The 25,014-nt window shown below is 46.5% G+C and overlaps 1 protein-coding gene across 2 annotated transcripts in view; it reads left to right on the forward strand.

Annotated features, from left to right (window-relative positions):
* Positions 1-25,014, forward strand: part of GALNT16 (polypeptide N-acetylgalactosaminyltransferase 16) — a 59,112-nt gene continuing 34,098 nt past the window's right edge. Inside the window, exon 1 of one of the 2 annotated variants that reach the window (XM_072338208.1) lies at positions 1-310. In XM_072338208.1, coding sequence (XP_072194309.1) covers positions 128-310 — 183 coding nt within the window. In that variant the 5' untranslated portion in view covers positions 1-127. Of the gene's footprint in view, positions 311-1,551; positions 1,591-25,014 lie in introns of those variants that run through there. The other variant, XM_072338209.1, reaches the window with a different exon arrangement.

The raw sequence follows: 25,014 nt of genomic DNA on the forward strand, positions 1-25,014 counted from the left end.
AGGACCCGGCGGGCCGGGGCGGCTCCATCTCAGCGCACGGGGGGAGCTCCGCGCCGCCGCCTTCCTCCGCCCGCAGCCGCCCTTACCCGGCGCGGCGGTGCAGCCCGGCTCCCGCGGGGCGCTCGGCATGAGGAGGATTAGGGCCAATGCCATCGCCATCCTGACGGCCGCCTGGATCCTGGGCACTTTCTACTACTTATGGCAGGACGGCAAGCCGCGCTCGGCGGCCGCCGGCGGTAGCGGCCGCGGCGGGCAGCGGGCTGCGGGGCGGCCGGAGGCGCGACGGGAGGAGAGCGCCGTGCCCCTCGGCGTGAGTGACCGAGCGGGGCGGGCGGAGTTGGGGCTCATCGGGTCGATTCCGGCTTCCTCGCCGTAACCATGGCAGCGGGGAGCGGGACGGGCAGAGCTCCGGGGAGCGGAGCGGCGCTAGCGGAGGGTCGCGGGCTGAGCCCTCGGCTGGGGCGGCCGGGAGCTCCGGGCTCGCTTTCCCGTACGGCAGAAGCGGCCCGGCAGAGCCGTTCCCGGCAGATGCGGAAACTCCTGAGTCTCCCTGAGCCGAGGCTCGTGGCACGAGGGTGTTACCTGCCGCGCGTCGCAGCCCGGCGCAGCCGTGCGGGTGCTCCCGGTGCCCCCAGCTCCCTGCAGGCCCGCCGCGAGCAGAGCGCTGTCCCGCTACCGGGCCAAGGGCTGAGCGCCGCTGCATGCCGGGCGCTGCCTTTAGTCCCGCTCTTCTGGAGCGTGCTGCTCCGGCACTTTCATTTCTCCGCTTCTCCCTCCTACCCTTCTGTTGTTTGGATTTTTGTTGTGTCTGCTTTACTCGCTCACTCCGGGCTGCGATGTGTCACGGAGCCGCGTGCCCTCCCGCCCCGCGGGGCAGGACGCGGTGCCGTGCTGACTGCCGTGCTGAATGCTGCTTGGCCCGGGCGGTGTTGGCGGCTCGCGGCGCTGGGCAGCAGAGCTCCGCATCCCAACCTGCATCCCCAATGGGCCCGCTGTGGAACCGCTTAGAGGAGAGAAATTCTCATCCTTTGCCTCCTGTCCCTTCCTGTAGCCGGGTGCCCACGAGGCGCTCGTGTTGTGAGGGCTGTGGGCTGTGTTGTGGGACCTTTTCTTGCCGTGCCCGACATCAGCGAGGTGCGGTGGCGATATCATCTCCTGACCCGCATCTGTCTGCTTGCACAGAGGGGTGGCCGCGGGGTCCCACGATGGCTGAGCTTCTCACTCGTGTGCTGTGGCAGCGTTGCCCCGCGGGGCTGGTACCCAGCAAGGCCCCGAGGCACCGGGACGGTTTCCGTCTGCCATACAGGGCGACCCTCGATGCCCGTCCCTCCCCCATCTCCAGGGTCTGCGGCGCTGCCCTCTGTTCCCATCCAGCCCGGGGAACGTGCCTCTCCCAACGGCTGTCCCTGTGCAAGGCCGTCGGCCTCGAGGAAGCCAAGCGACTTGAGCTGATCAACGATGGCAGCGTTGTGTAAGAGGAGTGCGTGCATCCCTTGTGTGCCGCTCGGTCCCTTGGCCTTCTACAGCCTTTAGCTGGCTCCCAGTCTCCTCCTCTCCCCGTGAGCGATGATCTGGAGCCCAGGGCTCACGGTGGGTAAGGCTGACTCATGTGACTTATGGCTCTCTGGAAAATGATTTCGGCAGTTTTCTGCAATTGGCTGCTTCTCTTTCTGGGGGAAAAAATTAATCACATCTCTTGGATGAGTGAGTCCGTGAGTTCTACTCTTGTGTCTGTACCGCGGCATTTTGGATCCTGGGCAAATTACAATGAACTGTATGGTTTTGAAAAGCTGAAGTACTTTCTGGGCTTGACGTGAGATGCAGTTCTCTTTATTATTCTCTCCTGATGCAAAGAATAAAATATCACTTTAGGCCCTGCAGTGCTTCTCCGTGGGATCTCGGCTATGGCAGCGGGTGAGCGCCCTGGGAAGGGATCTCTGCGTGGCTGCTTCCCTGGGGACATCACTGCTGGAGTAATGCTTGGTGACAGTTCGGCAGCCTTATATTTTATTGATGATGTTTATCTCCAAAATGCGGGGATGCCATTTGCCTAAATGGCAGAAAACAATCGTATTTAACTTGTCCCCATGGGCCTGTGCGGGGCATTAAGAAGTGAAATAAAATGAATGGCTCGCAGCAGTACTGTTAGCATAACCCAGCAGATCTGAGCAAAGCTGTCCCATCCACATTGTGTTTGGGTGGTCCAAGTGTGGCTGTGCTGCGCATTGGGATGCCCAGCTGCTGTGCTGTGCCTGCTGGGTGAGCACTTCAGTCTTTCAGACTGTGCTGAGTAAGTTGGGGAAGGGCAAGGGAAATCGGTGCTCCTTCAGAGTGCTGAGGTCAGCACAGAGGGTCCATTGGGAGAGAATGAAGTGCTCAGAGGGTTTTCCCCGCATGTATTAAAAGCTGCTTTCAGCAGTGTGTGAAAGAGATGCAAGGACAGACCTGCTGGCTCATGTTGGAACAGGCACGCACACACATCCTGGGCTGCAATGCCAGGTGGGCCAAGAGGAGGTGGTTCAAGTGGCAATGAGCAGTGCTGCCCTTGTAGTGCAGGAAGTGAATTGAGACACATAAGGTAGTAGGGAAAAATCTGCTGATCACCTTGTATTGCTTAGCTTCTAGCATTATTAAGGGTGCTAATTGTAAATTATTTTTTTAATTTTTGGAGGCTCAAAGCCTTGCCTTCAGTACAGGTGTGCTGGAATTGAAGGGATGCCTGGTGTGAAGAAGGAAATGACTGTGCCTGTCAGAGTGAATGGCATGCAGGCTGTTGTGTTCTCTCCGCAGCTGTTTAGCCACTGTGTAGCTCTGCTTTGTGGTGAGCGCTGCTCCTGCCCTGCTGCCCCCTGAATGCTGGGGTTTGTAGCATGTTGGTCTCAGTGTGGCAGTGCCCCTACACAGAGCCTTCTTGCTGCTGGCAGCCTGGGGCAGCTGTCTCACCAGCTGTCACTCTCCCATGGGGAGATTGGTAGGGATGCTCTTCTGCAGGGGCATCATCAGGGGCGTGGGATGTGTGTGCAGCTGAGACCTTTCCATCTTGGTGTCCTAGATAACAGGGATTTAGTCCTCCCAACCTGTCACAGCCTGTCTCATTTTTCCTCTTCTTTCTTTTTAGTTGGAGGATTATAACTGTGGCATTGAGTTTAAAGAGGATCAGAATGCCCTACGTCTGTCTTCTGCTTCTGCCTAGTCTCTCCTAAGGGGCATCCTAACGAAGGGATGGGGTAGATTAACAGGCATTAGCATTGCTATGAGCTCTGAAGAAGGGTTAGGAAGCTCTCCCTCAGCTCTCTAGCCCCCATCCCAGTGGGATCTGCGGGGGTTGCTCTAGGACCTGCTTGGTTGTGTCAGCTCCCTGACACTGTGCCCGTATATCTTGTGTGGAAGATTAGGAGCTCCCAGAGCATGGCTGGCTGGCAGGACCAGCAGCTGTGGGGTAAAAGGGTCCCCTTGCTGCTGTTCTGTGCCTCCAGTACCCCGAGACTCTTGGTAAGGTGCTATTTGAGCTCCTGAGCATACTGGAGGCACTCGGTGCTGCTCTGTGTTGCATGTTCTGAAAACATGGTGAGCAGATGTGCCTGGTTCCTTCAGCTGCACTTCAGCAGAATCTAAAGCTGTAACATCTGAATTGTAAATGAAACAGTGCTAGTGAGCAGACGTGCAGGGTAACTGTTTGAACTCCTGTGTTCATGTAGCAGTGAATCTGAGAAACCAGGAAATCGTGCAGCATGCAGCATTTGTTAAATGTCCAGGAATTTGCTCAACCGAGTCTTGTGACACATTCATTAAGAGTAAGTAAGCTTGGGGGATCCGCCTTCCATCATTAATCTTTTTGTCTCGCTTTCCACTACCATGGATATAATTCCAGCAGAAACACACCTCCTGCTGCTATATTTAACTTGCCAGCCCTGTGTGAAGCGTTAATTGTGGTTGTCACCGCTCCGTGGCGAGGACTGTCAGCAAGCATGTTGCCAGAAGGTTGTGTTGAGTCATTAGAGGGAATTCTTAGCTTTCCAGTTTTGAATCTGAATGGGGAGATGCTTCTGTTAGATCAGGACTTGCTGTAAGTTGTCAGTGTTTTTCTTCCCAAGGTAAATTCCCATGTCATTGACAGAGGGAGTATCTGATGTAGCTACATTGAGATAGATTTCGGTTCCTGAGCATCAGTTGGTGGCCTTTGGGAGCCATGTGGGCTCAGCACCTTGCAATGAAGAATCATGGCTGCTGTGGTGCTGCTCAGCATGGGATGGAGAAGACTTGCTCAGGTGGGAGATGAGAGACTTGGAGATAAGCTTCCCTGATGTAGAGTTGAGGTGAGGCCTCCATCTTTGCTGAAAGAATGGAAAGAAAGATTACAGTCATTCAAATCTGTTAGCCTCTGGTAATTAACTCCAGTTAAAATGTTAGTGAAGTCAGGAGAGCTTGGTTAATGTCTTGTGTGCTGACATGGACTTGAGAATTTCAGTAGTGGATTCAGGCCGCCACCCAGAGGCAATTAACATTCAGGTTGTCCTGCTGTTGTGGCTGCCCGCACCTTGCTCTTGCTTGGACTTCACATTTTGTCTTTGCAGTGTATCAGGACTCGCCCCTGTCATTTCTGTGGCCAGTTACAACCTGGCCACCAAAAGCATGTTGTGATTGGAACAGGCTGCCCAGGGAGGTGGTGGTGGCCTCATTCGAGAAACATGGAGATGGGGCACTTGGTGACATGGTTAAGTGGTATGGTGGTAATGGGTTGGTGGTTGGACTACATGGTCTTGGTGGTCTTTTCCAGACTTAATGGTTCTGTGAGTCATGTGCCAACTCAGGCTATGTTTCTCTCTGCTGTTCATCCGAGGGAAGGAGCATTTGAGAATAAGCTGCTAAAGCGGGGAGACAAGCTGGAAATCTTAGAAATAGTTCCCCTGTGTGACAATGTTAATCATTAAACTGTGTGCCGGCTGAGCTCACCCTGCATGCTGGCTGTTGGCACGGGGCTCAGGGGCTGCCTCAGCTGTGGGGATCCTACCACGCTCTCAGTTCCATCTTCAGAGAGTTAAATCCTGTGCTTTGCCCTCATAGAGTGAGGCTCCTCATCTTTTGTTGGTCTTAATGTAAAATGACATCTGTAACCAGTCCTTCAGACCAGTGGCTCACTGCAGAAGAAGTGCATTCATCTGGGAATGTGCTCCGGGCACTTGTGGTTCTTGTTTTTTGCTGTGCCAACAAGTTCTTTAAGCAGATCGGTAACAGCGCTGTGAATCCAGCATGCTTACTCCTGTTTGGTGGCACAAAGTATAATGGGCAGACTGGGCATGTAGGTTTTTGCCACAAGTTAGTCACAGCCAAATGCAAACTGCAGTGTTTGTTTTTGTGGGAGCAGAATTTTGCAGGGATGAGTTCAGCTGGTTGTTGTTACTTCCCTCAGAGCAGGAGTCCAAATACAGTACATCTGCCACTGCCCCAAAGCTTTTGTCAGGAGTGGTTTGTAACTAATGTATACTGGGCAGTGTGGGCAAAGTCTGCTGGGTGATCAGAAATCAGAGATGGGTGAACAGACGCTTCCCCCTGTGGTGCTAGTGGGTAACGTGGAGCAGTTCAGGCCCTGAGCCAGGCTGAGCTGGATGACCTGCTCAGTGTGGCAGCAGCGAGGTGCCACCTCACTAGGGCTGCTTATAGCTGCCAGCAGCTCTCTGTGCAGTGTTTAGGAGAAACCAACGCTCAGCTCTCAGCACATGCAGTTTATGTGCTGCATACTTCAACCAAGAGTCTTCAGTTCTTGGGGGAAAGAAGAGAGGATGGCAGCAGTCTGGTCTCTGGAATCTTTTCACAGGGTTTGACCATGTAATGTGCTTTTGCAACGCTCCGGTGTTTGTGTTGTGCCAGGCTGAGTACTCTGAAACCTAAAGATGCTGGGATCATAGAGCAGGGTTCAAGATCGTTGTGCTGGAGCTGGCAGTTTTTGCTGTAGGAGCCACATTCTCTCATTAGAAGATGTGAGATTTAGGAGGAGAGGATTGCTGCCTGCTCCTCCACAGCTAACCCAATGGGCTGCCCTCAGTCCGGCAAGGGAAATGTGGTCAGTGGAGCCCCTCCTGTTGTGTTAAATGACCAAGAGACTTGACTGTATGTCATGGCCTAATGGTAATATTGCAGAGAGTAGTGGGTAGAGAATGCTTTTTCTTGAATATTTTCTTGGTTGCCTGGGAAAGAGGCTCTTGCCATCTGATTCAGCTGCTAGGCAGCCAGATTTCTTTCTGCAGGTCAGTAAACAGCAAGTGCTGCTCTCTGCACTAGGAACTGGGATGCTGGCTGCTACACTTATGTCTTAGTGTATAATGTCACATTAGTTGTGAGCTAGATGCTACATGAACCCAAGGATCTATCTAATAGGGGGGATGTACAGGCTGAAAGCTGCAGATTTGTAGCATCATCTGTTTTACCCTTTATTGGTTAGTTTATTTTTAGCAGGGAAACAGTTCAGAGACAATAAGACCATGATGCTTCAGTTATTATTTCTGGTAAATATTTTTCTGTATTGACGTATCTGTCTGGTGCACTTCACTTAACACATTTCTGGAAAGCCCTTGAGCATCTTTTACAGAAAGGTTAAGGTCTTGATTTACACTCATTGCTCGGGCTCCCACTTGCGCTGTGGACATCTTTCACAGCGGATGCTTGACTGACGTTCCTACCTTGGGGCTTCAGGGAATGTTTGAATAGCCAGGATCGTTTGTGAGAAGGGGTGTGGTGGGTTAAGGAAAATAGATGGATGTACCCGACCATCGTACAGTGCCAGGATGCTTCCACCTGTGGGGATGGAGCTTCTTTTTCTGATGTGCTTTTGGAATGCAGCATTGAGAATGCTTAGGTCTCTGCTGGCAAGTGTGACAGCTTGTGTGCTGTGAGGTGAAGGCCCTCCTAACGAGTGACTTGAATGAGGCAAACAGCAAAGAGCTGTACAGGGATGGTTCATTGGCTTCTGACTAGCAGAAGGATGTATCATTGTGATTTGTGCCATGCAGCTGAGTTCTATCCTCAAGTTCTTGGTTCTTGGCTAAGATAAAGTCCCTGGGGTGAGACGCGTGCTGTTTGCATGGGGTTCTTAATTAGAAGAATTCATCATAAACATGCATGTCTTTCTCCCGTTAATATGGTAGGGAATAGATTAATTACATCAGCAGAAATGTCTGTTGTTGTTTACTGTTCATGTGAAATGTCTGCAGACAGGGACTGAGTTCCATGTGATATTGCTGTGCTGTCACTGTTGTGTTCTTAATTACTTAATGAATTGCTGACTTTGCGCTGAGATAGCTCTGCAAGGCTTGCTCTTTGCTGATCGTGAGATGCTTGAAACTTACGTACCCCAAAGCTTCTAAATCTGCAGTGATGAAAGAAGAAAATAAAGCTGTGTATAAATTCTTAATAGCAGCCCTCTCCTAAAACATCTGCGTTTTCGTCTCCCAAACTGCTGCTGGTGGAGAAAAGGATAGGGTGAAGAGTTTTACTATGGCAATTTCCCAATTAACAGCATAGTTTGTGGCACAAGTGGATTTGCACCCTGCTTCTGTCCCCGTCCCCCCCCCCCATTCCCTCTGGTTCAGCTGGCCAAGTGGTGCCATTCCAGCTGTCTGGAGAAGAGAAGGCTCAGAAAGTTGTGTGCAGAGCTAAGGAATCAGTGATTAAAATTGCTTATCGGATTCTTTGGGTGAAACCCAGCTTGTAGTGCCAAGGATTACTCACTTACATTCAGATTTTGAAGTGTACGTGTCTTTCACAGAGCATAATGCAAGAGCAGTTCGCTGGCTTCAAAGCACATAAGCATGATTTGGAACGCTTGCCAGTGGGGCGCAGCAGGGCTCCTCTCCTAGATAGCCAGAACAATTAAATCACTGGCAGGGAGGGTTGGACTTCTGTTTATTTATTTATTTACTGCCAATAACAACATCCATCTTCTCAGTGGAAAATTGGTGTTAGCTGCTTTGACAGCTTTCTTCCTCCCCCACTACCTGCCACGGTGTAAACAGGTCGCTGAGGAGAGCTGCTTCCTTGCCCTGCCTTCCAGCGAGGGGGAGCACACAAGCTCTCTCAGAGACAACTCTTAGGTCCTCTTTTAACTTTGCTCTCACCACAAGAGGTTTGGGGTGCCCCTGTAGTGTACTCCAGGTCCCCTAGGCTCTTCCTGAAAGTAAGGGCTGTCATCTTCAGCTTTTTCCTTTCTCTGTGTGATCTGTGGTATCAGAGAGGGGATGAGTGTCTGTGTGCTCAGGTCATACAGTTCTCCTGTTGTGAGTTAGGATGGAATTGCCTCCCTCTGCCGAAGGAGTCCTGATGGAAGGCTGTCCCTGGAACGTTTCTCTGAGTATGAGATTTCTCAAGTTCAGTGGATGCTAAGTTGAAATTTAAAGCAATGTGAATGAGGGAGGGTAGAACAAGTGTTTCTGCCTCTCCTTCTTCTCAAGTGTGTGGAGAAATCAGAAGAGAAAAGACTATGGGGTTTTTAAGATATGGTGGGCTGTGGTACCTTCCGTGTCCAGAAAAGCCCCTGGGAACAGTTTCTGAGCAGCTTCCCGCGTATCCAGCTTGTAATTTGGGAGCCCAATCATATCAGTCTTTCTGACCTGCCACGTGTCTGAGGACGTGAGTTTCAGCCTAGCAGTTTGGAATGGACAACAACTTCTGACAATCTCTATGTTGTTGGATTCCTCTCTGTGAAATCACATGTACAGCACGGATGACTAATTGATGGAATTCTTGTCTAGAAAAACTTCTTTAGTAAGATGTGAGCAATGTAAAATTGGCCTTAAAAAGCATAAAAATGAGTTTAAAGTGACTGTTGCTTGGCAGAGAACACTGTTATCTATTTTCAATTATAGGACAATGTTTTCATTTTTTTAAAAGACTTTTGTATCCTTATAGTGAATGGAAGCTGTTAATTAACATGGGTGCTTGGGGTTTGAGATTTGCATATCTTAGATGGGGGCTCATAAAAACACCTTCTTCCAGATCTGCCTGCAGCTGAGTCCTGCTCTGCAGCTCCCTTTGAGCTGGGGTGGAAAAGAGGTGCTAATCATTAGTCAAGAGCTCTGCAAGATATTGATGTGGTGCTTTGGGAGCATCACTGATCGTATCCTCTGAAAGATCTTGCTTGGGCCATTTATCTGGAAGAAGGGATGGGCAGCTCTTACAGCTTGCTGAAAGAAGCAAGAATGTTTTATTTAAAAGCACGGACACGCTTCTTACTGCTGCTCTTGCTCTGTGAATGTGCTGTTACACAGTTAACCTGCAGTGCAAAAGATAACAGGCTGTGCTGTGTCTCCAGATTTTTGTAGTTGCCAGCAGAGGTGGTTCCTGATATGTCAGGAAACATGGGTGAAGTTATCCTTAGCAGCTGGCTTTTGGGATATGCCCTTCATCTGTCTACCAGTGATGCTTGCATTTCCTTGTCCCTGGGTACCTCTCCCAGGGTATTGATTAGTCTTCAACTAGTTGAGTCCTGGTGGGTTGAAGAGATTCCTCTGTCTGCAGAGCACTGGGATGATGACCCAAAGTGGAACTGGTCTTAGAAGGGTAGGGACAGACAGGATGATGCAGTCCCCCTAGATTCCAGGCTTGTGTGCATGGCAAACTGTTGGCATCTGCAGCCTGAGCAATGTTACCCCACTACATGCTCCTTACCTTGTGCTTAGAGGGAGTGGACTTAGATCAGGGCAGTATTTCCACCAGAAGCTGCTCATGCCTGAATCCCTGCTGTGCTTGTTGACCTGAAGGTATGTAAAACTACCCAGCCTGGAGAAGGTATATTGCTGAGGGTATGACTGCCTTGTCCCAGCTGTGGAGAGAAGAGCACATGGTGGAGCTGAGTGTGGTGCAGTGTGTTGTGTTACAGAGGCACCAGTACTGATGCTAGTTTGTGTCATTGCTGCCACTGATAGCAGGACAGACAGTTGTGCATGGTCTTTGGAGACTGAATGGAAAAGGAGTAGTAGGTGGTGGGTTTATTTTGAACCCGTGACTTGTCTGAAAGTCAATTGCTTTGTTAACTTATGAAATATCTAAACTTTTTCGGCCCATCTCTGTATGGGCATCTTACTGGCCAAGTTCACTTCTTGCCAGAAATCATATGTCTATAGCAGAAGAATTGAACAAGATTGCTGGCTAGGGATATAGAGTCCAGTCCTCTTTGTAAAAGCAGCAGCAGAGTGGGATGTACAATAAAAAGGTAATTCTTCAAAAGCAAAAAGATTTTAAAAATAAGAATATTAACAGTATCCACCTTTGGAGTGACCGTAGGTGAGATGTTAAAATGCCTGTGCATATGCTACAGGCTGTGGGCTGGCTGCCATTTTTTTATCTGTTCCTCTTCTCATTTTTGTGTCCTCTCATGCAGAAACTACGTGCATGGTTTCTGAACGATATGCCTGGGAGATCTGTATGTGTGTACATTGGCAGGCTTGAGGTCCGTGTTGCAGTCCAGCTATGAGTGCCTACTGTAATGATATTTTAACTGTGACAACTTCTGGAGGCTTTTTTCAGTACAGAGGGTTTCTGTCATCTCTAAAAATAAGTCTTTCCTTGGTTTATTTCAGGTAGTGATCCAGAGAGACCTCATGTTTTTCTTACTGCTCTATGGAGTGGTACAGAAGAAGGGACGAGCTATTTGACCTCCTGAGCTAAACCACAGGAGGTCAGAGGGATGCCTCATGGTATCTACCAAGGAAATGGAAATAACTGTCTGAACTAAGAGACTAATCTAGATCAGTCTGTCTGACATGGGAGTCTTGTTGGCATCGTTCTCTCCTCGTTGAGCAGCAGATCACCTTGGATGCTTTTACTATACAAGCCCCAGAGTCCTCGAGAAAGGGTGGGTTAGTGGCTACTGGGACTGAGTTGCCTTCCTTAATCTTAGATTTCTCATTTTCTGGGAGTGTCCCAAAGATGGAACCAGGCCTGGTTACAGTTCCTTCCTATGTGAGGATTGCCCAGAAGGGAGTGGCAACTTTGAAGTCAGCAGGGTAGCACTGACTTGCAGTAGGTAGAGCCCTCTTCAGTGGGAGGTGATGACTGAGCTGGTAACACAACCAAGTGTTGGATTCTGAGTTTGTGCAGCTGCTCAGAAGAAACTTTCACTATCTGCTACCTCTTGCAAGGCTGCTTTGGTGGTACAAACAGCTCTGGCTTTTTTCTCATCCCTTTCCAGAAGTCAAAAGGCAGGCCAAGTGTTCAGGATTCAGCTCTGCTTCCCTCTGTGTCACCTTACGCATATAGAGTGTGCTTAAGCTTTGGAACAGCTTGATACAAGCGTATAGGCAAATCTGAAACTGGATCATTATTGGTAAATCCCTGAACTACTTGGCATGCTGCAGCATGATTGAATGGCTGTCTTGATACTATCTCTATAGGTCTGGGGAATTAGAGATGGAAGAGCTTACTTGTGGTTGAGCTGGAGGGATGAGGAGTTGGGACTGCAGGGTTTTATTCCAATTTGGCTGCAAGCTGAGTTTCATGGCATTTTGCAGTTGTGTATGCCCTGCTCCCCAGAGTCATGGAGGATGCGGGCTGGTACCCTCACAACCACTGGCCCTCAGCTACCCCATGGAGCAGCTAAATGTTCCCTCCAACAACCTAGAATTGAACAGAGACTCCGCTGGCAAAACAAACAGTGAAGTACTTTCAACTCCGCTGCAGATTAAAATTGCAGTAAGTGAACACGTGCTTGTAACAGTTAAGTCAAATAGTAGTACCTGAACCCATGAGACTGTTAGAGGTTCTCTAGTTAATGAGCCTCTTTGAGATGTCAAGAGAAAAGAGAACCTCTCATGTCTCAGACTTTGCACAGTAGGATTTGAACTGTGTAACACTGGTTAATGCAGTGAGAGAAATTGCTGTTGCATTACCCTTGTTGCGGTGCATGGTCCGTGTCAATTGCTTCTTTGCAAGGCAGCCACTTTTGCAGCACTCCATTGCACACTACAGTTACACTTTTGGTGAGGAAGATCGCTTTCTGTAAAAGGAAGCGTGATTTCTTTGTTAATCTGTGATTAAAGATAATAGGTTTTGGAAAGATACCTTCCTGCTCTTGTTTAATGGAGTTATTCTTTTGTTCTGCATGACTGGTTGTTCTGTATCAACCCCTGACCTTTAGCATCACAGTGTTGTGCTAAAGGACTGACTCTTCGATTGTAAGAAGAGCTCCAGGCATTTACCCACAGCAATGCAGAGGTGGTGAGTTCTAGCAAATCACAGGGACAGCTGTTCAAAAATTGCTCCTTTTTATAATGAGCACACATTACAAAGACCTGATCCTGTGAGGTGGTTTTCTGTTGTTTAGCTTAGCAGCACACTCTTCATCAGAGTAACAGTTAAGCTCTTCTGCTCCACTGAACTCAGGGCATTGTTTGCTAGAGGGGCAGCTTTCTGGAACTGCCTGAATGGACCAAGAATTTGTGTCTTCTTTCATCCCTTCTGGAAGGTTTTGTCCTTGGATTTCCCTAAGTCTGAACATGACTGCAGTTATACTTCCTAGGAGAGTTGGGGGTGAATTTCTGGCAGTCAGCTTATTTAATCTCTGGTGTGTCTTTTGGAGTTGCCCGAAAACCATGAAAACCATGCTGTTAACCAATGTATGTTGGTATGGCAATTCAGGAAAACACCGTTACAGTGGCTGTGTATTGACTTCTGTAGATCACTCCCATACCCTTGAAGCAGACTGTAGTAATGAAGGAGAAGCTGCTTCTATTTGTGCTGGTTCTGTAAGCTGATTTTGACCAGGCTGTTCAGGGGAGAAGCTGCAAGCTCAAAGCAGTTTGTTGATTGTCCTGGGAGAGGCTGGCACGAGCTCGGTGAGGAGGCACGGCAGCGTGGGCAGGCTGTGACAGTGAGCTGGGCACAGGTGCTGGGTGAGCGGTGTGGGCAGTGGTGTGCAGTTGCAGTGAGGTGTGAGACAGGAGCTGAGGCCCGTGCCCTGCTCCCAGTCAGCAGGTTGTGCTAATTTCCTTCTCACTATTGGGAACTGCCCCGTTTGCTGTGGATGAGAGCATAGCTTAAAAAAGAAATAACAACAAACAATGAACAAAGGCAACAAAACAAACTAAAGATTCCCATGGTATTGCTATGGTAACAAACATCTGAAAAGCAGGCCTGTATCAGCTATGAGCTCAGGCTTTATAGCCTCTGCCCCAGTGGTTGCATACTCAACCAGAGGCAGAAAATGATGCTGTGAAGGAAAACAGCAGCAGGCTTATGATACCTTGGGATCTTTCCAGATAGGAGAGCTACTGTTTCCCACACCTGAGGCAGGTTGGGAGCAGTTGGTGCATGTCTGTGGTTGCTTGATCACTCTCTGCCTAGGTGATAACAGGAAAAATGCACTTGATGGTGCTGGTACTGCTGAGCAGAAATGGGTAACCAAAGGATAGATATTGGAACATCTTCTGTCTTGAGTTTAAGAACACCTTGACCTCATCAGATTTGTGGAGAAGACCTAGATTCATTTTGAACTCAGTTTGGTGGAAAGCCTGGCAGCAAGGCCTAGGAGAATGCAAAGGGAGCTTCAGCTTCCTGGCATATTGTGGTTCTGGGTTTTGCTTTGTTTTCGAGCTTTTCATTCTTATGGGCAATGTTGATCCCTTTAAAATCAGTGAAACAGGAGAGGAGGTGCCAACAGCAGAGAGATTGGAGTTTCTGGCTGAGATGGAGCAAATTTTTCCAAAGAATCCCTAGTGCATTTGCCACTTTTTACCTCCACAAACATCACCAAAAAGCACAGCAGCAGGAGGCAATGGGGTAGAAGAGAAAGAGGCAGGATTTCCACCAGGGCAGTTATGGAGGTACATGACAGCCCCACTGTATCTATGGAAGCTGATGTTAGGAGAGGAAAATCTGTCCTGAGAAGGCATGGCTTTTGAAGAAGCAGCTCTATCCAAGCAGTGGTATAACTTCAAAACGCTGCCTAGAAAAACAGGACACATTTCTCTCAGCCCTCTGTGGGGGATGCTCCTGAAAGGGGCACAGCACAATGTGCGTGTGGAGGGATGCTGCTTCTTGCTGTGCAATGAATTCTGTGCCTGCTGCTGCTCCAGCTCCCTTGGGGCTCAAGTTGCAGGCTGGTTCCTCCTTAGTATCATCTCTAGCATCAAATGAGTAGGAACTATGAAGTCACCAGGGATGTGGTCTGGATGCTTTTGGTGTGCTGCTTGTTTCCATTCTACCTTGCATGTGATTGTAGAGAAAAGGGATTGTGGTAACTGAACTCCAGGTAGCTCTGTCTCATGCAGCTGCAGCCATTAGAGTGGCAGCTACCCTTTATGCTGATCAAGAAAAATCACACTTAAAAAAAATAAAATCAAAAATCTCATTGCGAAACCACCAAGCCTGCTTTATTCGGTAGGTGCTACTCTGCTAAGGCTCTCTGCTCTCTGTTGGAGTTGGGTGTGTTGTTGTTCAAGCTCCTTCAGCAGTGTTAGCCTTAGCTAACACATATCCTATCCTGAGCTTGGATATGTGGGTGAGTGGATGGGCTGGGTGCTGTCACTCCATCATCTTGTTATGTTCCAAGTTATTATTCAGAATGTCTTTTACACCCAACCAAATGTGGTAAGAAATGCCTATTACAGGCTGTAATGCAGGCTTGCAATCTAATCCTTTTCTTGCTTTTCTCATTAAAGGATAAACCTCTCTCATCTTGTTCCTTTTCTAAGTGTTCTTTCAAGTATTTTGGTTGTTGACTTTCTGGTGTTTTTTTTAATGTGAAAACTTTAGTGCTGTGTATCCCTATGCTTGTAACCACAGCTCTACTGTTTGCTTTATGAGTTATCTGTTTGAACTTGCTTTGAACAAACCTGTCAGTGAGTTTCCTTTGTTCATGTTTGTTCATCTCCACAGTCCCTTTTGGAGCCAGAAAAACTAAAACTCAACAGGAGTGAGTTGGACCTGTGAAGAATGTTTCTATGTCTCTTTCTATTTGGAGAAAGTGAGCTGTGTTAGAAGACTCTGTGTATCTAACAAACTGTTTTGCATTTATCCTTTAGCTTACCTCCACGGTCTCCAGCTAAACATTTATACACGTCATCTCTGTAATGAGGGCAATTTAACAACACATGATTTAGTTTTTTTTTTCTAAACACAATCCCTTTCCAGGGCAAACATAACAGAAAACTGATGTCTTTATTAGTAGGATGTGTGTTTCTCTCTGTTTATATATAGTACTGTGGCTGAAATCCTGCTTTGCTGATGTGGCTGGGAGTTTTGTCACCGGGATTTCACTGGTAATTTGTGACATCTGCTGCGTTCTGAGTGTGAACAAAGCATTTGTGCTTTGTGCTGCCTTCTGAAAAGCAGGCAAGGAGAAAGCAGAGCTCATTCTCATAAGCAACCCTGTGGTTTTCATGGAATGGATGATAGGATTATACGCGTATACTTTTTGTTTTCCCTTCACATTTAGGAAGGCTGCTGAAAATCTAGGTAAGATGCTGTAACTGTCAAGGTGCTGGTAGCTTTTTGGAGCTGTGCATCTCTGTGGTGAAATAAATTTGAGTGGTGAAAAATGCACCTGCCTGTGCTTCTAGGCAATGAGGGGTGGCTAGAGCATCATACTGTCCAAAGAAGTGAACGGAGCTCAACAGCCATAGCAGGGGGAGGCTCTCAGAAATGTTCTTGGCCATGTGGAGGAAGCAGCACCTGACCACAGGCCTCCCGAGAACCTTCTGCAAATGGCATTTGGGCAAAAACTCCCTAGCGGAGTAAGTGGAGAAAGATGTCAGACTGACTTCTTAATAAATGAATTCAAAAATACCAGCTCTCAAAATCTGCTTGATCAGACCTATCATTTAGCCTAGCCAAAAATCAGCTGTGGGCCAAGATTTCTGTGTAGCTGTGTTTTTGCTGACCACAAACATTCAAAAGTAATAAGATTAGAGCTGTTTGTATTGGATGGGGATTGATGCAGTAATGGGTTTTAAAGATCCTCGCTGGTCACGTGGCAGTCACTGAGGTTTTTTGGATGTAATTTGCACCTGCTGAATGAGGCGAGTGGCTGTGTGAGAGAATATGGGACTTGGTTAGTGAGGGAGCTGTGGGTTTCCTTGAATGGTGGTTTGGCCATAACTTGTCCAGAGTATTTTGAGACTCAGATGTGCGTACTTTTGTGATGCCTGCTTCTGTGGCTCAACTCTTCCTTATATGCCTTTCTTGGTTGACAATGATTAAAAAGCAGGCTGCTGAGGAGGCTGCTATCCATAATGTGATGGAAGTCTAGAGTGACAAAGGCCTGAATGGTGTAATGCAGGTGTTTGGTTTTTTTTTTTCATATTTGACAGGTGTATTTGAGCCCATTGCATGATTTTTTTCATTGGTATGCACCATCTTTGATTAAATTTGCTGTTGGGGTGAATTAGTCTTTGCAAATGGAGACCCAAGTAGTAACAGAGCACAGCTGTGAGGGTCTTGTCACCTCAAATTGATTGCTGAGCCCTGGAATTGAGGTAATGCAGTAACTGAAAAATTAATCAATCAATTAAATTGGATTTCTTCTGGCTTCTAAACAAAATGTCAATGACCTGGTACTCTCAAATCTTCACTGACAGAGCATGAGTTTTTCCATTATTAGAAGACTATTGCATGCTGCAGAGCTGAATATATGGCAGGGAATGCATTTGAGTGAACTGCCTTGTGCAGGAGGACTAATTTTTGTAATAAATCATGGATGTGTATACACCATATCCGTTGTCGCTTTAGCAAGAGAATTAGAATGGGTCCCTGAGGACAGGTCTTACATTGAAACCTCCAATATATGAGTCTTTGCCTTGTGAGCTGAAGGTCATTTGTAAACTTCCCTAACAAAGCAGGCTGGGATTCAGCAGTGGTATGCAGAGTTATACTAGGTGACTCTGTAAAACACCAGTTGTGTTGCTGGTTTATGGACAGGTTGCATTTTAATACTGGGCTTGGCTAGCTCCCAACCATCAGATCCTGCCAAGAGCCTTTCTGTGTGATGCTCAAAAGCTAATATGAGGAGCATTATGGTAAATTACTCAATTCCTCAAGGTCATGTCCTACCTAGATGTTATTTCCTGGGAAGATGAGATCTGTACAGTTCCTAATTGATTGGAGCGGGGCTGAGGGCCAGCCTACAGGACTAAGTTGGTACCCCAACCAGCACCCAGGCAGGAGAGCTGCTCCATCAGGCCAGTCTCCACCTGGCTGAGCCCACAGGACTGCAGCTATCTCAGAGTCTGTTTATCACAGGGTCTCTCTCAGAGCTGGCTTAAAGTGGGGAGAGGAGAGAGTTGATTCTGAACTGGGTAATGTTCAGAACTGTGAATGACCAAGAGCCCCCGACAGAAATGCAGTAGAAGTTTCTGTCTCCTGCTGTGGGGCTGGGTATCAAAGTGTACCCTTGTCTTCCTGTCTCAGTTGTACATGATGCAGCACTTCTGCAGAGTGTGAACACTGGCCAGTTGCAAAGCAGTTCTATTTTATTCTTAATCTTCCAGTTCCAGTTGTAAAGCTGAGACTCTTGAGGATGAATGATTAAAGAAGTACTTACTTCAACTTTCTTTCTCTAGCCTTAGCAAAGAGCTCTTACAGCATGATCTTGAAGGTAAAGAAAATGAGCCCCAAGCTTAATATAATTAAATCTTTTAATGCTTTGGGTGAGCAGTGCTCGCTGACTTCTGCTCATCTCTTAAGTAATTAGTTCACTGCTGTCTGCATTAACAAGAAGCACGCAGCAATTGCAGGAGTTGAGACTAGGATGTTTCAGGGAAGCAATATTGTGTGCTTAATTGTTGCAGCTTTCTGATGTTTATTTATTTAGTTTTAATAGTTAAATCATTGGTTTTGCTACTGTTGGGGAAACTTCTTCACAGCTTTTCAGAAAAATAGTTTGTAAATATAGGTTATATTCTTAAACATTGTCCATGTTCTGTGTCGTATGTTCTTTGTGGAAGGCTGGGGGCTACTGTAGCTTCATTTCCCCTCTGTCTTGAGGTATGCAGCAATTTAAAAATACAGTATCCTGGCTTCATCTGGGGGAGGTTAGTTTTCATTAGCATTTCAACTGCCTCTCCTCAGCCTCCTGTTCTCCATGCCACTTGACTTCTGCCTTCTGTTGGCTTGGGGAATAACACAGCGCAGTCCCTCATCACCAGCTTAGCAGGTCTGCAGTTGCTTTCTCCACCACGAAAATATCTGTGGCTGCATCTGTCACTTAAGACAGCTGTGAGGAAAAGGCTGAATGTAGGTCAGTTGAGTTCAAAGGGAATAGATTAGTGCAGCACCACAGGAGGTGTAGGTGGGGGAGTGGGCATAGGGAAACAATTTGTTTGGCTGAAGCATTTAATGAAGACCTAGTCCACTCCTATTTGAACTGACTTACTGGCCTCGTAGGTGCTAGCGGGTAACCAGGAGGGCATCACCTATGTCTTGATTTAGGGTGAGGTGCTATAAATATGAGTTCAGGTACTAAGTATCCTCAGTGCATCTAACACTTAAACAAATAACAAAACACTGCTACTTCTTTGTTTTATTCATTTAAAATTATTTGGACACCGAGACATTCTTAAGGTGTTTATTTGTCCACAAGACAGGGATGCTTTTTGGGAAGAACAAATGTGACAACCTGTAGTACCTTTCTTACAAACTGTGTATGTATAGGAGTGCAAAGCAGCCCTCCCATATGCAACAAGAAGCCTAGAGGGCTTTTGCTAAGAAGGCGATGCTGAGCAGGTGTCAGAAAGCAGACAGCTTCATATCTGTGTGACCATTACTTTTCTGTAGGAAACCTTCACTCCCAGAGGCACCATGTCCCCAGCTACACGCTGGGTTCTTTGACAGTACCGTTGTTCTGGTAGAGGTGCCAGTATCAACTGTCTAGTCCTTTATGTATTCAGAGCGTGCCATCATGTCTGTCTTCTCCATGACGCCAGATGTTACTGGAGATATTTATGGATGGAAATAGGTGCGTTTGGGAAGCAAGAGCTGTTTTCTGGGAAAAAACAGCCTCACAAACCTCACTCTTCTCCCTCCTGCTGGTTCCTAGTCATTCTGAAGGCTTTTCCCTCACTCAGTTTTTCAGGGTGTTCTTCATATTGTTGTTTTCTCAGAGAGAAATGTAGAAGAGTGAAAAATTTCTATGAGTTAAAATGGTGGCATTTGTGTTACAACAAAATTAACCAAATAGGGAAAAATATGGCTCTACTCCATGGAATGAGATGAAGATTTAGTGAGTACTAAGCCAGATGTATGTGTGTCTGGACATGTGGGTGTTTATATAAATGCAATGTATGCAAATGCCATAAATATATTAAAACTAAACATCATTGCATAATTTTTTAAGTTTTGCATAATGGACATCTGTGTGCATTAGACTTCAAACTCAGAGAAGAAATAGGCACTGGCAACTGCTTCATGTCATCTGGGGTCTGGATTTCTATGGTTCTGAGCAGCTTTATTTCCTCAGAGCTGTTTGGAAGGGAATGCCCTCAGGCGTCTTTCTTTGAAATGCTTTTGGCTTCCACTGTTGTTTTACATAACACTAAAAACAAAAAACTCAGGGATGCCCCAAGACATTGAGTCCCCTCTCTCCAGTTATGGGCAAGTTATATTTGCTTCTGGTGAGCTGGGCCAAAAAGTTTTGCAGGATCCAGCCTATGCTAACTGCTTCAAGACCTGCTGCAGGATTACATAGCTGGGTCAAAGATGCATGTGCTTTATAAGGTCACTTCCTATTAAATCTAGGGAAAAATCTGTTTTGGCCTGCAGTAGAGCATAATTGTCAGTATCCTGCACTTGTCATGTGAGGGTAAAATAAGTTCCAACTTCTCAGGTTTCCATTTTACAATGAGTATACATCAGGGCAAATGCAAACTGTGGGCTGTATCCAGAAGGAAAACCATGGTGTTGTGATTTATGCATAGACTGTTAATATACATGGGGATGGAGTGAGTGTAGGTCATATTGAGGCCACTTGCTACATGTGGAAACGATTTGTTTATGTGCGATGCAATGCTGAGCTTGTAACCAGCATGGCAGAATGTTCCTTGTAGTTTTTTGGCTGCTGTCTGCAAAATGGATATAGTCTGTATGCTTCGGTGCTGTTATTTGTGTGCTGTGTTGCTTCTGGCAGTCTGCCAGGTGTTATCCTATGCTGCTTTGCATACCTGTTGGGACCTAGGCAAAGTGATCAAGGTGTTCTTTCTGGAAGCATTCCGCTCTGCTGCAGATAAGGACATGCGAGGTCAGGATGAAATATCATAAGAACATTCCTCTACGCACTTACTAACAAGATGTCTAGTAGGATCGTTAGGTGGAGGTCAGGTAGCTGCCACCAAAGCAAGGTTGTCAGTTCTTAGACATGAAAGCAAAGACTGTGGTAGGATAAAACCTGGCAAATCTGTTTGAAACGTAGTGGTCAGTCTTTGTCTATCAACCCACTGCTGTGACCTGTAGGTCAGCATCATCCCATTTCTAAATCCTTTACACCAGTAACTTAGAATGTCCAGCTGTTTTTGGTGAACATCACATGAGGATGTGATGATCGCTGCTTCCAGCCTGAAGGTAATGCCATGAAAAACACTATGCCAACTTGTGCCTCTCTTGCAGAGATCTTTGGAAGTGATGTCCAAAAAGTGATGGGTGTGTGGAGAAGGTCACTGTGGAAACTAAACACACAAAAATATTTATTTCTCCTTTCTGGCCTCATACAGGATTTCCACCTTTTCAGGCCAGATGCTTGAGGACACTTTCCATGTCAACAGCTCAATGTCTGGTGAAGCTGAGGGAAGGAGAGAAAAACAAGGTCAGAAATGATAGGATCCCGTGACTTTCTGGCTGTGAAAACAGGGAGAGAGAAAGATTTTCTCAGGGCTAAAACAAGAGTAGAGCAGAGAATGGCCTCTACATATATATATATATATACATATATATATGTATATATATATGGAATATATAATAATTCCTTATATATATATATATATATAAAGGAATAAATACCAGGAAGCAGTAGAAAAGAATAGGGAGATACAGAGGCATCTTAGGCAAATTGTAGCATTAAAAAGGAAGCCCCAGTAGACTTTCTGTGCTTCTTCCTTGCACTGTTCCTTGGGTTAGAGTACTAAGAGGCTACAGCTCTGTTTGTCACAGTACTGCAGAACACCCATGAGCTGGCAGTTGCAGCTTATTGGCCACAGCTTCTTTAAAGAATGCATTGAAAATAAGTTCTGCTGGAGACCTGTCAGCAGTTCTCCAGCCTAGTCTGGAAAAGGCAGCAGGCCTCAAGATAGTCCGGAGCTGATGCTAGTAGAAGGTCTCTTGAGACCAAGCATTCTGACATGGGAGCTGATCAACTGAAATTGCTTCACTTCTTCCATTGTGTTACTCCAGTTTGTGCAGTATGCAAACAAAACATTCGAATCAATTTCTGTGCTCCTCTGTCAGCACTTGTGCTTCTCTAAATAAATAAACAAATGGAAGGGATGGTTCTATTTAATTGTGGTCACTTCTATTAACATTTCATAATAGAAGTTCTTTAAGAGCGTGGTTCTTAAACCACATTTAAAATGTTTTACACAGTTAAACAAGGCATGAATAAAATAGGCTGCTAGGCACAGCCTCTTTAAGTACTCTCTGCAGTTTTTCAGAGAAGTATATGGGTTATTCCATGAGGCACAACAGCTATGTGTATTCTGGGATTCATAGATCCCCTCTGGGAATGCCAAACCCCTCTGAAACAGCTGCCTCTGGCAATTGACATTTGAGGCATCTGGTAGATTCAGTCCATCAGCAGTAGCCTGCTCCCTGGTGTGTACGATCCCCTGGGAATTTCTGGGGATCTACTGTAGCTGCCAGTCATACCCTTTCTGAATACTGTGTCGTTCAGAGTCCATGTGTCTGCTGCACTCCTCAGCAGCCTGGTAGAAGGGCTGTGTTGTCCTGTCTGCTCTGAGGCTTAGTGTCAGGTCACAGGAGCCGAGTATGGAGCAAGAGGAGTGAATTGATTCAGGAATATCTCACATGTGGATACCAGTGACTCCACAGTGGTTTTCAAAGGAGACTTGCTCTGAGCGGAGGTGATGTGCTCACACAGCCAGCTGGTAACTTAGGGGAGAAGCTAGCATCGAACCAGTTCAGAGGGGAACACCTCTGCCGAAGAGGTTTGGGCTTGAAAGGCTGGTGGGAGGGAGGTGGTAGTGGTGTGATGGATTACCTTAAAGCCCTGCTAGTTACCACCCCATGCTGTGGGCAGGGTCACCTTCTGCTGGATCAGGCTGCCCAGGTCTCCATCCATCCTGGTCTTGAATGCCTCCAGGGATGGGGCATCCCCCAGCTTCTCTGGGTAGCTGTGCCAGTGCCTCACAATTTCTTCTGACTATCTAATCTAACTCCTACCCTCTTTTAGTTTAAAGGCTTTGCCCCTTATTCTGTCACTATGCTCCCTGATAAAGAGCATCTCTCATCTCTCTGTAGGTCTCCTTTAAAAGCTGGAAAGCTGCTATGATGTCTCCCTGGGGCCTTTTGTTCTCTAGACTAAATAATTCCAGTAAGATGTGTAAGATCTGCAAAGCACACAGCCTGTTGTTTAATACTGCTGTTAGGCTAACTTCACAGTAACTGTAAAATGATGAATTATAGTTACTTTTGAGACTTCCTTACTCTGGATGTATAATGATTCCTCTTGGCCTGTGGAATATGGTTATCCTGTTTGCATTTGGCAAAACCTACTGTTGCCAAATAATAAAAATAAGATAAAATCTTGGGACCCTGAGTTCCCAAACTCTAGTTTTAGTGGCCGTTTTCTCAGTGTTGGAATTGGTGTGTTTGTATCTGGTGGCAGACAGCAACAATGTACATAAGTGAATGGTGCTATCTGTTTTACAGTCTTGCTGTCTTAGAACTGATAGCTCTACAAGTGTATCACTGTGCTAGTTGAGAAATCAGGCCCTCAAATTGTCACAGATATGCACGGCATTAATTTCTTTCCCTTAATAATACCTTGCTTATGGTATTCATTTCACTGCTTAAACAGTTGCTGGTCCCTTCAACCATTTCAGAACACAAAGAACAATGTGCTTTCAGCATCAGGAGAGCAGCTAGGTCCATTCCGTCACTGACAGCAAGAAGTGCGTGTGCAAAAGAGAAACAGTGAAACGAGGTTAGAATGTTTACACTATTTCCTGAAATTTTGGTATGTGAGTTGTGTCGGAGGTCACAGCAGCGTTTGGGTCAAACCTTAGTTTGTGCCAGCTACTTTGCTAATCCCTAGTCTAGACGCTCAGTTTTCCAGTGCCTGTTAATCTTCTGCATTAATGTAGTGATATATTTTCTTTGGTCTGTTGCAGAGCATCAGTCGGAAGGAACTGGGTGCTCCTCTAACTCCCAGTTGTGGTTTCAGCCTCAAGCATGGGGATCTGGGCTGTGTAGCCGTAAGCAACTCAGTCCTCTAATGATAAGCTTTATATTCACTTTGCTAGGCTCTTTTGTAATTGTCTGGATGCAACTCCAGGACAATGTTTGCTGTCCTCTCCTTATTAAGCTTTGCTTTTGCATTGTTCGTAATGAGTTGTACTTTCTCAAGAATTCTTATTTGCTATTTCCTCTGTTTTGTCCTGCTGAGCTGTAGAGGTTTGCCTTTATTGAATTTCATGTACTGGTTTTAGAAAAATGTAAGTTGAGATAATTTTCAGTTCCAATCTGGCTCCCCAGTATGTCTGATGTTTTTGCTGGATTTTCCTTGGGTTTGATAAACTATCCGGTCTTCAGACCCAAGCCATTTATGAACAGACCTCTGACACCTGTGCACAGCACTGTCCCCACCCCTGCTCTGGCAATGAACAGCTGGCAATTCAGCTCTGATGATGGCTTCCATCAAGGCTGCTACTTCTCTAGCTTGCTGTTATCTTATAATACCACATCAAAATCCTTACCAAAGTCACAATAAGTCATATCTACTGCTTATTCACACTCGTAAGACTGACTATTCCATCACAGGAGAAAATAAGATTGGTCTGACATGATGTGGTCCTGCCAAATCTCATTTTGCTGCTATTTGTCACCCTGTTATCTTCTTGGTGCCTGCAGATGAGCTGTTTGATTACTTGTTGCAGTGCCTTTCTGGGCACTGAAGTTAGGCTGTCCAAGCTATCATCCCCTAAATGTTCCTTCTTTCCTGTTTAAGGACAGTATGACAAGATACCAGTCAAGATAAAGATGGGAGGTGTTCTTAACTGACACCTGATTCCCAGCACTCCAGCGCTCATACATCAAATTTAGGAAGAAGTAATGTCAGAACTATGCTACCTAGATGAATTACCCATAACAGTTCAAGCGTCAGTGCGTCATTGCCCTGAGGGCACCAATGGACCTGCTTGTGCCATCCAAAGGCCCACAGCACAGTATGGCCATGGCCTATGCCCAAGGGAGGTGCTTGGAGGCTGTCCTGTTGCCTTGGGGAGCCCTCCCAGAACTGTGACAAAATGGCTTCTGAAGGCTTGCAGCTGCTGCTAACATTTTGTGCAACATTCATGGCAATATAAACCAAACCCAGCTGTTGCTTTTCTAGGGTCTGGGGAGACAGAGATAAGTAGTAAAGAACCAGTGAGTGACTGCAAAAATATTTAAAAGACCATGGTTAACTTGGCTTTTCCTTCACATCAGTGTTGTTTTCTAGGTTGGGAAATAGAAATGAAAGCTTTGTTTGATGTAACTTTTAGTGTAAATTAAAAGACGAGAACATTTCAACCTTTAAAGGAACCAAAGTAATTATTTTCCTGCTTGTGCTGAAAATACAACCTGAAGGGAGAGTCCAAGATGCAGGAGTCAGCATCTCCAGTGAGGTGCCTGCAGCAGTGGAAGAGAGGGCGGTCTGCTAAAGCATGCCTGAACCTAAACCATAGTAAATCCATATGCAGCAGCTTGATTGTGCAGTGATTGAGTATGTCGCCTGGTACTGAAAGTAGTGCAGCTTTATTTCCTGTGCCAAGAAATTTTCTTCATTCTTTTCTGATAAGAAAGGGAAATCTGAGCATCAAGTTGACC

Source organism: Excalfactoria chinensis, chromosome 5 (genome assembly GCF_039878825.1).
Source record: "Excalfactoria chinensis isolate bCotChi1 chromosome 5, bCotChi1.hap2, whole genome shotgun sequence".
Taxonomy (NCBI): domain Eukaryota; kingdom Metazoa; phylum Chordata; class Aves; order Galliformes; family Phasianidae; genus Excalfactoria; species Excalfactoria chinensis.